Raw genomic sequence first — 15,276 nt, forward strand, 5'->3', positions numbered from 1 at the left:
GACATATGCCACACCATGAATGAACTTCAGAGATGTCACACTAAATTAAATAATCTGGCCACAAATACTCTGATATTTCACTTACATACAGCATCTACAGTAGAGAAACTCACAGAAATGGAAGTGGAATGGTACTTGCCAGATGTTAAAGGCGGGTATAGGAAGATGGTTTTAAGGAATACCAAGTTTCAGTTTTGTAAGATATAATTCCAAAGACTAATTGAACAAAGAGATAAACATACTTAACACCACTAACAGGATTATGTTTAAAGACAATTAAAGCCCATGTGGTTGCACATTCCTGTAGTCCCAGCATGTGGGCGGTAGCACAGTTCAAGACCAGCCTCAACTATATTTGAGGCTAGCCTAGGCTATGTGAGACTCTGTCAACAAATAAATAAACAAACAAATAAATAAGATTTGTAATAAATTTTATATATTTTACCATTATTTAAAATAAAAATAAGTTAAAAATAGTAACTAGGTAATAGTTTCCTCTCTCAATATTGCTGTATGATAGAAAATTGAAGAGCACTTCCCCTTGATGAATAAAAATCCTGAGAAAAACATTAGCAAAAATTTAAAAACATAAAAAACCATCATAACCAAGAGTGAGTCATGCCAACAACACAAAATTATTTCAGTTTTAAAAAGGTGATTGGCCTGTGCTATCAGAAGTGCTGTATTCAGTGTGCAATATGTTTCAACTTCTCTAGGTCTTCTTTGACCTGGGAGTTACTCAGAAGTATGTTATTTTGAAACATCAATTTTTTTTCCAGATATCTATTATTGATTTCCAGGTTTATTCTTTTGCAAATCAGAGCATTTTTTAATGATTTGAATCCTTCTGAAATTTATTAGAATTTATTTTATGTACAAAATACTGTTTTTGTTTGGGGTAAATGTTCTACATATATTCCCTTAAAAAGAAATTCATATTCTGCTGTAGGGTGAAGCATTCTGCAAATGCCAGTTGGGTCAAGTGAGTTGCTACTGTTCTTCAGGTCCTTGGGAAACATTTCCATTCTCTGTCCTAGCAGGTATGCTGGATGGAAATCCTTGGAGATAAGCACTCATCTATTTCTTGTAGGTTCTGTTTCATATGTTTCAAAGTTCTATTACTACGTGAACAAAAATTAGAGCATATTTTGTCAATTGTTCACCATCTGAGTAAATAACAAATGATCGTTACCCAAGTATAATATCAAAAAGGAAAAAAAAAAAAAACAGAAGAACACTGTAGATCTAAACTAGAAAGAAATAACCACCTAAAAGTTTTGGAGAAAACCACGGAAGCAAGTCTTCAAGACCTGTGATAGGAAAATATTTCATAAAGAATTATTAAATACCAATCATAATAGCAAAACTGATAAATTATAATACATTAAAATTAACAGTATTCATCAAAAGTGTGTGAAAGAGAAAGTCACAGAGTATTAGAAACTACAAACCATACTTCTGATAAAGACTTTATACCATACATATAAATATATGTGTATTGGTTGCTTTGAGACAGGTCTCATGGAGTCCAGACTAGATTTAAGCATGCTGTACAGCTGAGCCTGAGTTGAACTCCTGATGCTCCTGCCTCCACCTCTGAAGGCCTTGTATTGCATGAGTTCATCATCACACTCAGCTACAAAACACATTTTTTAAATGTCTACAAACCAATAAATAAAAGGAAGATAACCTAATTTTAAAATGAGCAAAATATTTGACAATGTAAAAAGGACAGAATTTTAACCAAGTAAAGAGTCAACATTTTTTAAAAGTTAACATTATTCCTTATAAGAAAAACTAAATAAAAACCAGTACACAATCCTAAGAATGGTTAAGAAGAAACACTGACGAATGTTAAGTGTTGGCAAGGACTGGCACAAACCAGAACTCTTGTGTTATTAATGGCAGTCTGAACTGGTTGAAAACCTACTCGAAACAGTCACTGTAACTCCTTTCTGTCTGTCTGTTTTGAGGAGGGTCTCACTATGTAGCCCAAACTGACACAGAACTTACTAGGCAGGCTAACCTAAAACTCAGGATTTCCTCCTTGCACCTCATGAAGTATAGTATACTATGGTATACATCAAATACCTGACTGTTTGGTATAAAACATGTTATCTTTCCTAGGACTCTGTAAGTTTCCTGCTAATGATACAAAGAACAAAGGGCATGTGTCCATTAAAGAATGTATAAACATGCCCCAGTGGCTCTGTTAATAAAAGCCAAAACTCAGACACCTGAATGTGTATCATAGAAAAGAGAAACAAAAAGAACCCCTGTGTAGTTGTACAATAAATTTAAAATATTTTTGAAGAAGATAAACCAGAATTTTATAAAAGACTGTATTGTCTATGGTGTTTATTTATATAAAGCAGACAAAAATTATTTGTGGAAATATGTGTAAAAATAGTGGTTATTTTAGAGAAGACTGTAAAGTAATCTTTTACAGAAAAAGGCAGGGGAACTAGGTGTAGTAGCACATGCCTTTAATGCCAACAGAGGCAGGCAGTTCTCTGTGAGTTTGAGATCAGCCTGACCTATATAGTGAGTTCCAAGAAACCAGGCAAACACAGTGAAATCCTATTTCAAACAAACAAAAGAAAAGAAAAAAAGAACTACTTTGAGTTAGTTTTAAATAAGTGTATTTTAACTGTAAAAATTCATCAAACAGCCTAAAATTTTTTATTATTATTATTATTATTGGGTGATCTGCCATGGTATGCATGGGGAGGTCAGAGGACAACTTTCAGAAGTCAGTTCTCCCCTCCTACCTTGGTAGGTATTGAACCTGAGGTTGCAGGCTTATGTGGCAAGTGCCTTAATCTGCTGATTCATCTGTTAGACTTCAAGGAGTGCAAAGTCTGTGTATTTTATATGGAAAGGCACTAACAGAGTGAAAAGAAGTCAAGGCATAGTGCAGCTGTGTGTGGGGTTAGGGAGAGGAGAGGGGAGAGAGAGAGAGAGAGAGACAGAGACAGACTTATATCCAGAAACAAAAACAACTGTCAAGAATGTGGAAAACTGTAAGTCTCACCCAATACTGGAAAGAATATAAACTGGTTATTCACTTTGGAATTACTTTAGAAAACTGGCAGTTATCTACCAACACTAAAATAGTAAGTATCTGCTAGGCATGGTGGCACATACCTATAATCCAAGCACTCAGAGGACTAAGAGAGGATTGCTAGGCTACAGATTAAATTCTAGGCCAACCTGGGCTACAGTATGCCTGTCTCAGTGCCTGTAATGAGTAAATCTTGAAATCATATTTTTAAAAGTAATTATTGAAAGGTTAAGCTAACTTTTAGTTCCCCCTTTCATGCTACAGCTATGACATTTTTAAAGATGAATTATGCTTAGTGTGCATAACTCTTACGGGTATGTTGCTATACTAAAAACCTCAATGTTCATTTGTTACATCTTAATAAATAAGCTGAGACAGAAACGTGCAGTGAGTAATACTTTATAGTTTTCCACAGTTACCAGCAGCCCTCAGTGCCGTGAGCCCTGCCGCCACTGTAAGCTAGAGAAAAGCTTGGCCAAGAGCCAACAGCTTCACCTTTTTGCTGAGGTTCATGTTCTCCATCTTAGCCTTCAGCAGCTTCATCTTATTCATAGTTATTGAATTTTCAATGATCTGTTGCCCAGAAGGAGAAGGCTCCGCTTCTTCATCCTCGTCTGTATACAAATTATACACAGAGCCACCACTGCAAGGGAAACAGCAAGTGCTTAAGACATGCGGGACGCCTGCTGAGACTAACAGCGCTGTGGACAACAGCAACTATAGAGCCTACTAGGTGGGAAACACTAGCTACATTTTGTCATTGTAAGTAAAAGAAAATAGTTCAAAATGTGTCTCTTGCCCAAACTGGCCTGAAACTTGCTCTGTAGCTGAGGAAGGGCTTGCTTGCTCTTGGGATCCTTCTGCCTCCACTTTCTCAGTGCTGGGATTACAGGTGTGTGCCACCCACATCCAGTTTTTTGTAGTTCTAGGGATTGAATTTAGGGTTCTGTGTGTGCTAGGCAAGCAGGTTAGATATTGAGCTACATATCCAGCACATTCAAAACATATTTTGGGGGCAAAGGACAAAGTTCAGTGGGTAATTTGCTTGCCTTACAAGTACAAGTATCGGGGTTCAGTTCCAAAAACCCCGTCTAAAAAGGTGGGTATGGAGGCATGGGCTTGTAATCCTACCACAGGGAAGGTGGAGACAGGCTCGTCCCTGAGGCTCACTGCCAGCCAATCTATCCTCTCCCATAGAGCTTTAAGCCAAATGAAAGACCCTATCTCAAAAAACAAGGTGGACAGCTCCTGGAGAACAAACCTGAGGTCTACTTGCAGTCTCTATGAACACACACATAAACATACACCAACACACAAGTAGCACACAGTCACACGTGCACAACACAAACATTTCTTAGGAGAAGACAGTTGGGAGAAAAGCTGCATCACTATTTAACACTGCTGAAATCGAGTAAGCTGAGAGACTCCACAATCACTGCAGCACACGGACAGCACTGCCTGCTGTGGGCTGTGGGCTTGCTCTATCAGTGCTCCTTGAAGACTGTTTCTCTACTAGATCATAGAAGGAAGATATTATGGCCCCTTTTATAAATGAAAAACTGCAATGAAGAGGGACGGGACATAAACATGCTTAGTGGGGAAAGGTGCTTGCCACTAATCCTGACCACCTGAGTTCAATCCCAAGCACTCACAGGGTAGAAAGAGAGAACAAATTCCTCAAAGTTGTCTTCTAATCTCCAGATGTGTGCAGCTGCATGCACACACCCACCCCAGCACTAAATGATCTCCAGATGTGTGTTGCAGCATGCACACATCCACCCCGGCTCTAAATAATCTCCAGATGTGTGCAGCAGCATGCACACATCCACCCCAGCATTAAATAATCTCCAGATATGGGCAGCAGCAGGCACATACCCACCCACCCCCAACACTAAATAAATAAGTGAAATTTAAACATTTAAAGCCTAGAGTAGTGATGCAGCCAATAATCCCAGCACACAAGATGCATTAAGTGTGTGGATCTCTGTAAATTTGAGACCAGACTAGTCTAGATAGTGAGGTCCAAGCCAGCCAGGGTTGCATAGACTATCTTTTAAAAAAATTATAAAATAGTGTTTTTAAACTAATGTTTTCATTTATTCTTTTGAGACTTCCAATATATTTTGATCATATTCATTACACTTCCCCAACTCCTCCCAGACTATCCCTCATCTCCCTACACATCCAACTTCATGTTCTTCTTCTCTCTTAAAAACCAATTTTCTGAGAAACCACTACACTGATTTCCACAGTGGTTGTACAAGTTTGCACTCCCACCAACAGTGGAGTGTTCCACTTGCTCCACATCCTCTCCAACATAAGCTGTCATCAGTGTTTTTGATCTTAGCCATTCTGACAGGCGTAAGGTGGTATCTCAGAGTTGTTTTGATTTTCATTTCCCTGGTGACTAAGGATGTTGAGCAATTCCTTAAATGTCTTTCAGACATTTGGGATTCTTCTGTTGAGAATTCTCTCTTTAGATCTGTAGCTCATTTTTTTTTTAATTGGAGTGTTTGGTATTTTGCTATCTAGTTTCTTGAAAAACCTAAGATGTCTAAAACAATCCTTTACAATAAAGCAACTTCTGGAGGCATCACCATCCCTGACTTCAAGCTCTGCTATAGAGCTATAGTAATAAAAACAGCTTGGTGTTGGTATTTAAGGTGGGAGTGCTAACTCGTACAGCCATTTTGGAAATCAGTACGGTAGTTTCTCAGAAAACTGGAATTCAAATCTACCTCAAGGCCCAATGATACCACTCTTGGGCATATACCCAAGGGATGCTCAATCATACCACAAGGACACTTGCTCAACTATGTTCATAGCAGCATTATTCATAATAGCCAGAACCTGGAAACAACCTAGATGCCCCTCAACCGAGAATGGGTAAAGAAAATGTAGTACATTTACACAATGGAGTACTACTCAGCAGTTAAAAAACAATGACATCATGAAATTTGCAGGCAAATGAATGGAACTAGAAAACATTATCCTGAGTGAGGTAACCCAGACTCAGAAGGACAAACACGGTATGTATTCACTCACAAGTGGATACTAGATGTAAAGCAAAGGATAATCAGACAAAAACCCACAGCTCCAGAGAAGCTAGAAACAAGGAGAACCCTAAGAGAGATATATGGATCACCTTGGGAAGGGGAAGCAGAGGAGACCCCCATGAGTAAACTGGGGAAGAGGGAGGGTAATAAAGGGGAGGGGATGGGGGATGAGAACACGAGGGAACAGGATGGTCAAGCTAGAGGAGGGATGGAGTGGAAGAGCAATGAAAGAGATATATTGATAGAGGGAGACGTTATGGGGTAAGGGAGAAACCTGGTGCTAGAGAAGTTACCAGGAACCCACAAGGACAACCCCAGACTACTAGTAATAGTGGTGAGGGTTCCTGAACTGGCCTACCATGGGGTAAGCAGATTGGTGAATACCCTAACTGTCATCATGGAGCCTTCATCCAATAACTGATGGAAGCAGATGCAGAGATCTATAAACAAGCATCAGGCCAAGCTCCAGGAGTCCAGTTGAAGAGAGGGAAGAGGGATTATATGAGCAAGGAGGGGTCAAGATCATAATGGGGAAATCTACAGAGACAACTGAACCAAGCTCAAAGCAACTCATGAACTATAGACCAACAGCTGTAGAAGCTGCATGGTACTGGACTAGACCCTCTGCATAAGTGAGACAGTTATGTAGCTGGGTCTGTTTGAGGGCCTCCTGGCAGTGTGATCAGGATCTATCCCTAGTGCATGAGCTGGCTTTCTGGATCCCATTATCTATAATCAGACACTTTGCTCACCCCTGATAAAGCAGGGAGGGGCTTGGTCCTGACTCGACCAGGCTTACCTGTCCTCCCTTGGGACAACTTATCCTGTTGGAGGAGGGGATGAAGGGTGGGCCCGAGGGAGGGGAGCAAGAGGAGGGATGAGAGGGGGATCTGTGGTTGGTATGTAAAATGAATTAAAAAATTTAAAAAAAGAAAACAAACAAAAGCCGTGGAGTCCAGTTTGTGTTACTCTACCCTGGACTGTGGTTAATGTACCCAATGTCACTCCATTGAAGAAAATGGATTTTCCCTGTCCCAGAAGCTGTCAGTTGTGAATAAGTCCTTGACTAGAGGTGGGCATTCTAAATGAAATAAACATACCTAAAGCTTAAAAGCTAACACTCACATATGAGAGAAAATATAGGTGTTTGTCTTTCTGGGTCAGGTTACCACACTCAGGATTTCCAGTTCCATCCATTCACCTGGAAATTTCATAACTTTGTTTTTCTTAACGGCTGAATAATCTCTCATTCTATAAATGTACCACATTGTCATTGTGCATTAATCAGTTGATGGACATCTAGGCTGTTTCCAATCGCTAGTATACAGAATCAATGGATATAGATGAGCAAGTATCTCTGTAGTAAGATGTGTATTTCCAAGAGCTGTATAGCTCGATCCTGTGGTAAATCTATTTTCAGCTTTTGAAGAACCTCCACACTGATTTATTTCCATAGTGACTGTACCAAGTTGCATTATCACAAGACGTGAATACGTGGTTCCCTTTTCCCTGCATCTGCTGTCATTTGCTTTATTAATCTTGGCCATTCTAACTGGGGTAAGACCAACTCCCAATGTAGTTTTGTGTTTCCCTGATTGATAAGAATGTTGAACACTTTTCAAAGTGTTTCTCAGCCATTTGGGTTTCATCTTTTGAGAACTCTGTTTAGATCCATGTCCCATTTTACTGCAGTTTTCTAAATGTTTAGAATTTTTTGTTCTAGAACTTTCAGATGTATAATTGCTAAATCATTTTTCCCATTCTGTAGGCTGTCTATTCAAATGAGAATGCCTTTTGCCATTTATTCACTCTTAGACTTAATGTCTGTGCTATCAGGGTCTGGTTCATAATGTCCTTTCCTGTGCCTACATGTTCAAACTTGTTCCCTACTTTCTCTTCTATCAGATTCAGGATATCAGGTCTTACAATTTAGATCCTCAATCCATTTGGAATCCAGTTTTGTACACGGTGAGAGAGAAGTGTGTAGTTTCATTCTGACATGCAACTATGCAGTTTGACCAGGACCATTTGTTGAAGATGCTGTCTTTTCACTAATGTGTATTTTTGACTTCTTTATAAAATATCAAGGGTCTTAAATTCTATTCTATTGATCAATGTCTCTTTTTAACTTAAAAATATCTTGTGTGACTATGGGTTTCTAACTGCATGTACATCTGTGAACCACCTGCATGCAGCGCCCTTGGGGACCTAAAGAAGATAATGGATTACCTAGAAACAGATGGTTCTGAGACATCATTTGGGTGCTGGGAATCAAATCCAGATCCTCTGGAAAAACAAGCAGTCCTCTTAACCACTGAATCATCTCTCTAGCCACAACTTGTCTGGTTTTTTGTTTGTTTGTTTGTTTGTTTTTGCCAATACCATGCTGGTTTTATTACTGTAGCTCTGGAGTACAGCTTAAAATCAGGAATGGTGACACCTCCAATACTTTTTTTTATTGTTCAAGATTGTTTTTAGCTATCCTGGGGCTTTTGTTTGTTTCTATATGAAGTTTTAAGATTTTGATGGGATGGCAATGAATCTGCAGATTGCTTTTGGTAGGGTGGCCATTTTCACACAGTTAATACTACCAACCCATGAGCATGTTAGGTCTTTCCATCTTCTGATGTCTTCAATTTCTTTCTCCCGTGTCTTAAAGTTTTTATTAAACATATCTTTCATTTCCTTGTTACATGATGTGTGTGCACGATTATGAAAGTTGTTGTTTCCCTGATTTCATACTAAGTATCTTTATTACTTATATAAAGAATGGCTAATGATCTTTGTGTGTTAATTTTTGTATCCTGCTACATTGCTGAATGCATTATCATCTGTAGATGTTTTCTGGTTGGAGTCTTTGGGGTCTTTTTCTTATGAAATCATATCTTCTGTAAACAAGGGTACATTGACTTCTTCCTTTCCTATCTGTATTATCTCCTTCAGTTATCTTATTCTAGGTAAGGCTTCAAAAAATATAGTCAAGTGATTTTAATGGAAATGCATTGTATTACTGTTAAGAATTATGCTGACTGTGGGACTCTTGTAAGCTGTTTATTGATTTACATATTTCGAACCATTCCTAAATATCTAAGATGAAGCCAACTTGATCATGGTGGGCAATCTTTTTTGATGTATTCTTGAATTCGGTTTGTAAGTATTTTATTGAGAATTTTTTGCATTTATGATTATAAAAGATATTGGTCTGTAATTTTTTTATCTGTTGAGTCTTTGGCCTTGGTATCAAAGTACCAGTGACTTCATAAAACGAATCTGAAAGTGTCCCTTCAGTTTCTGTTTTGCAGAATAATTTGAGAAGTACTGGAGTTAATTCTTTGAAAAGGTCTTGTAGAAAATGGCTGAATCTATCTGTCCCGGCAGTTTTTAGTTGGGAGATTCTAAACTAATGTTCTATCTCATTATTATGGTTGTTTGAATTGTCTACTTCATCTTGACTTAATATTGGTAGGTTGTATATATCTAGGAATTCATCCATTTCTTTTAGGTTACCCAGTTTGGTGGAATGAAGATTTTTAAAATATGGTTTTATGATTCTCCAAATTTCCTGAGTGAATGTTTTAACATTTCTCTTTCCATCTATAATTTTTTTGATTTAGATCCTCTCTTCTTTTGTTAATTTGGCCAGAGAATTGTCAGTAATCTTTACTTTTTTTTTAAAAAAAAAAATCAACTCTTTTTTTTTTTTTTTTTTTGTACTTTAAACATCTGTATTAATTTCAGTCCCAAGTTTATTTCTTCACACTTAATTTTTGGGAGGGTGTTTTCTTCTTGTTTTCTAAAGCTTTCAAGTGTATAAGTTGTTAGTGAGCTCATTCCAATTTTTAATTTTTTAATATTTATGAGTGTTTTGCATGCATGTATGTATGTGAACCACACATGTGCCTGCTGATGGGTGTTGGATCCCCTGAACATGGAATCATTAGCCACCATGTGGTTCTGGGAACTGAACCTGGGAGCTCTGCAAGAGCATTAAGTGATCTTAACCTCTGGGCTCACTCTCTAGCTCTGATCCAGTTTTTTGATGCAGGCACTTGGTGATATGAACTTTCCAGTTAGGGCTGCCTTCATTGTGTCCCATGGATTTTGATAAGCTATATTTTCATTTTCATTTAGTTCTAAAAAGTTTTACATTTCCTTCTTGATTTCTCCCTTAACTCATTTTTTACTCAGTATATTGTTTAGCTTCTGTGAATTTGTATATGTTCTTTTGTTTCTATTGTTGATATTCATGGTGATCAGACAGGATTCAAGATGTTATTTCCATTTTCTTGTTTTTGTTGAGACTTGCTTTGTGTCCTAATGTGGTCAATTTTGGAGAACGTTCCATGTGCTGCTAAGAAAAAGAGTGTTTGGTGTAATGTTTTACAGATCCATTTGGTTTATGATATTTAACTGCAGTTTGTCTGTTTTTGTCTGGATGGCCTGTCTACTGGTGAGGGTGGAATACTGAGGTCCCCCATTATCACTGTAATGGGGCCAGTCTGTGGTTTTATATCTAACAGTGTTTCTTTTATTACATAGATGTCCCTGCAGTACACAAATGTTCTAATATCCTCTTTGTGGGTTTCCTATATGAAGAGTAGGCAGTGCTCTTCTCTGTCTTGTCTGACTAGCTCTGGTCTACTATGTCAGGTAGAATAGCTGTCCCTGCTCGAAACATCTTTTTCCATCCTTTTACCCTAAAATGGTGTCTGTTCTTGATCTGAGGTGTGTTTCTTGGAGAAAGCAAAAGATGGACACTGTCTTATGATTTAATTTGTTAGTCTGTGGGCTTTTATTTGGGCAGGGGAAGGACTTGAGACTACTAACATCTGGAGTTATTATCAGGTAGTGTTTGTGGTGTTGATATGTAGTCTCACCTTTGTTTGCTGTCACCCCAGCTGGTCAGGTTGTGGACCAGTTGAATGATGGTTAGTATCCTATTTAATCTTTTTCTCAACTTGAGGCAAGATAGAATTACCTGTGAAGAGGAACTTCAACAGAAAACGTGCCCCTACCAGACTGGCTTGTGGGGAAGCCTGTAGGGAATTTTCTTGGTTAATGATTTATGTGGGAAGACTCACTGTAGGCAGCACCTCCCCTGGGCAGGTGGTCCTGGATGCTATAAGAAAGCAGGCTGAACAAGCCATGAGGAACAAACCAGTAAGCAGTGTTCCTCCATGTCTTCTGCTTCAGTTCTTGCCTCCAAGTTTGTGCTTTGAGTTCCTGCCCCAACGTCCCTCAGTGATGGAGTGTGATCTGAGAGCTGTAAGCTGAAATTTTAAACCTCCCCCCCACCAAGTTGCTTTTGGTCATGATGTTTGATCACAGCAATAGAAACCCTAACTGAGACAATGTGTTCTCAGTGTTGGGGCCACTCTGGAGTTCCAGATGAGATTCCACATGGTCTGATAGGAAAGGTGGGTAGGGAGAGGACTGGGTTGGAGTATCTCTAACTGTGCTTGTGGATTGAGAGCAGGAGGTCCCAGGGGTCAACAGTAAGCAGGAGGCTGGGAACTGAGGCTCTAGGGGTTCTGTCTTTGAATTCCCAGTTCAGATTTGGGCAGTGGGTGGGGTGGCTGACAACATGTAGGGGTGGGGTGCAGGTGAACTGGCTCTGGGGTCCATATTTGCGATGAAGTTTTGATTCAAACTCCATCTCAGACTCAAAGCAGTCTCAGATCTGCAGGCTATATTAGGGTGGTCAATAGATGAACAGGGGTGAGGGCAGCAGGAGAGGGGGTGACACATGCAGACAGACAGACACTGACTGTGTTTAAGTAGGATTTGGAGCTAGCTCACCAGGACTCCAGGAGTGGGTGGGTGGTTCACAGTAGGGGTGCATGAACTGGCTCTGGGAGAACCTTCCTAAAATTCCGGTTCCAACTTGGGTTCAGACCCCAAGGAATCCCAGATTGGCAGCAGTGGGTAAGAAGCTGAGGAGGTGGATCTCCATGAGTTCAAGGCCAGCCTGCTCTTAAAAAGAGTTCCAAAATAGCCAGGGCTGCAGAGTGATCCCTTCTCTAATTTTTTTTAAAAAAAGAGAAATTTAACTTGTTTTAAAAGAAAATAAGAGGTTAAATAATTTGGCTCAAGACTAGAAAGGCAGTAGATATTAGGCCTAAGATCCAAACAGCAATTTGTCTAGTTCCAAAGCTAAATTTTTCTATTACTTCCTGTAGCTTCCTCAGGTACCAAATAATAGATGTTACTACATCATGCTTGACAATGAGTGACAAAATTAAAATAATGATGGCTTTCGTTTCTATGGCAACATACCTGAAAACGAAGGTACATGAAGATTTCTGTCAGTTCACCTTAGGAAGTCAGAAGGAATGGTTCAATGCACTCTAATCTTGATTTCCTTGAAATATTTTAACTCTAAATCTTTCTCTGCTGCACTATGGTATTTTAACTTTACCCTTCAAGGACTACTCTAAGTTTTCTAATACAATCTTATGGTCATGAGAAGGACTGAGACAGTCTCCCTCCCTATGTACCCTGACTGGTCTGTAACTCATGATGGAGACCATTTTGGCCTTGAGCCTCAGCATTCATTATGTGTGCCACATGCCTGTTAAAGAATCATAGTATTGTATTTTCTCTCAACAATCATAGGTTCACGAGACTAGTTAGAAACCAATCATTGATGCTCAATAGGAAAAATAAAACTAGACTAAGACAATTTATAATTTACAATAGTTTGAGTCCCTAAAATTCTATGTATTTAATATTCATTTTTTGAGATTTAGTTTTTATTTCTATTCATGTGTATGTGTGTTTGGGAAGGGGTATATACCATGTTGGAGGGGATGTGTGGAGGCCAGAGAAGGGCATTGGATCCACTGGATCTAGAGTTACAGGTGGTTGTAACCCACCTGATGTGAGTGCTGGGAACCAAATTCTGGTCTCCTAGAAGAGTGGCGAGTACTCCTAACTATGAAGCCATCTCTCCAGTACCTATATTTAAATACTCCAATAGTCTCTTGAATTTTTAAATTATAGAAATATTCTCTATATTCTTAATAATATGATTAAAGAATAACAGATGGGCAAATGTGACATTTACTTCAACATGTATATTGTTTATCCCAAAGCCAAGTTCTCATGTGACTTTTGCATTTTAAAGGTAAGATCTGACCCTGTATCTCAGGTTGACCTGGAACTCTGTAGCGAGGCTGTGCTCAGCCTCCCAGTGCTGGGACCACAGCGCTGAGCCACGACACTTAACTTCCTCATTGGGTTTTTAAAGACAAGTTGTCATTCAACCCTTACAATGTCTGCTTAGATTTCTCTCTTAGAAAACATGGCAGCATGATTCAGTAAAATTATTTGGAACTAAAAAAAATTAGTAATATTTTGTATGTGAATGAATCTGCTAAGTGTCTTAGCAAAACAGGGCTATGGGGCAAAGTCACACCTACTGTGTGACCCATGAACTAAGTACTCTTTCCATACCTTTAAGTAGAAAGAGATCAAAATAATCGTGTTTGTTAACACATCAGATTATACAGAACTCAGGTCTGTGGTGAATCCAGGTTTCCTAGAGCAGAGACTGGCCGGCTAGTCTGTGCATTGCATGCCACTGCTCCTGCACAGTGGTGGGACTGACAGCTGTGAGAAGCAACACTCAGCACGGCACATAAAGCCTAGCACGTTCGAATCACGGTGATGCAATCACAACTCGTCCACATTTTGACGTCATGTGTATTGATACTGGTACCATTTTCTTTCTTTCTTTTCTTTTTTTCTGAAACAAGGTAGGCTTGAATGGTCTAGAACTCCCTATCTAGATCAGACTGATCTTGAACTTGCAGAGATCCATTCTCTCAAGCTTCCCAACTGCTGGTGTGCATCACCATGTCCAGTATTATTTTGTAACTTAAAAAAAAATCAGTGTACATCAAATATGTCAAAATATTACAAATGGACTTAGAAGCATACCAATGTTACATCAGATAGAACTGAAATCATTAGAGAATATTTTGAAAACTGGATCCCTATTTTCTTTGTAGGTCTTATAACAAGAGGCATCCCCTCTGGCAGTTTAGGCAGTTGTGTTGGTGTCTATGGACTGTGCTCTCTAACTATGTGGCTAACCTCTTAGTAATGTGCAGTCTGAAGAAATATGAGAGTGACTTGAACTTAGGTCCCTTGGACATATGAGGTCCACCATTTTTACATCTCTCTGCTGGTGTTATGGGAGTGAATATTCAGGAACAGATCCTCAGGCATCTACTTGAGGCCCAGTTCTTAGCTATGGGCTCTTTTGACCTCTTTTTTTCTAATTAATAATAATGACATGATAATAATAATATTATTAGTGTGTGTGTGATGTGGTGGGGTGCCATGATGCACATACTGAGGTCAGAGGACAGCTCTGGAGAGTCTGTCCCTGTCTTCTCTACCTTGATGTGAGTTCCAGGGGTCCAACTCAAGTTGTCAGGCTTGAAGCAGCAGCAGCAGCAAATACCGTTACCTGCTGAGCCATCTTGCTGGCCCTGGTGTGCTCTATTTTTAAGTAGAGTTATATTCCCTTGGGTCCCAGCAGAGATGAATCATGGTAAGCAGGACATAACTTCTCTTAGTTAAGATGGACAATGGCTCAGTACCCAAAGTGCTCCCAGTGTTAGGCTCAGTCCCTACACTTTCTGGAAAGAGGAACATGCTAATGCAAGCAAACCAGACACAGAAAGAAAGGAAAACTCCAATATATTAAATGCCACTAACAGCTAGAATGGCAGGCCAAATAATACAAAGCAAAGAGGGGACTGTAAAGACGGCTCAGTATGCAATGGAACTTGCTGCCAAGCTTGACAACCTGAGTTCAAGTCCCCAAACCCACACGGCAGAATTCCCTCAAGCTGTCCTCTGCCCACCGTGTATGTACATATGCACACACATAAATAAAAATGATGTAAATTGTTTAAAACATTGAAATGATAAAATTACCTAAGAGTAAAAGGAAAAGAAAAGGTCACAAAACATGAGAAAATTTAAAACAAGAACTGGGACTATCAGCTCATTGTTTGCGGCTGCCTAGCATGTGCAAAGCCCTGGATTCAAATCCTGGAAGGAGAGAAAGAGTGAAAAGGAAATGAGACAGAGGTAGAAACAAAGTCAGTAATACAAATTAAACAAAAAAGGAAGTATTAGAAG

General features: G+C 39.2%; 1 protein-coding gene across 8 annotated transcripts in view; it reads right to left on the bottom strand.

Annotated features, from left to right (window-relative positions):
* The window catches only part of Zfand4 (zinc finger AN1-type containing 4), an 80,137-nt gene that overhangs the window by 30,516 nt on the left and 34,345 nt on the right, over nucleotides 1–15,276 (bottom strand). For all 8 annotated transcript variants that reach the window (XM_037204239.1, XM_028864035.2, XM_028864030.2 and 5 more), the window contains one exon: nucleotides 3,560–3,707. In XM_037204239.1, coding sequence (XP_037060134.1) covers nucleotides 3,560–3,707 — 148 coding nt within the window. The remainder of the gene's footprint in view (nucleotides 1–3,559; nucleotides 3,708–15,276) is intronic.

The sequence above is a fragment of the Peromyscus leucopus genome, chromosome 3, assembly GCF_004664715.2.
Source record: "Peromyscus leucopus breed LL Stock chromosome 3, UCI_PerLeu_2.1, whole genome shotgun sequence".
NCBI lineage: Eukaryota > Metazoa > Chordata > Mammalia > Rodentia > Cricetidae > Peromyscus > Peromyscus leucopus.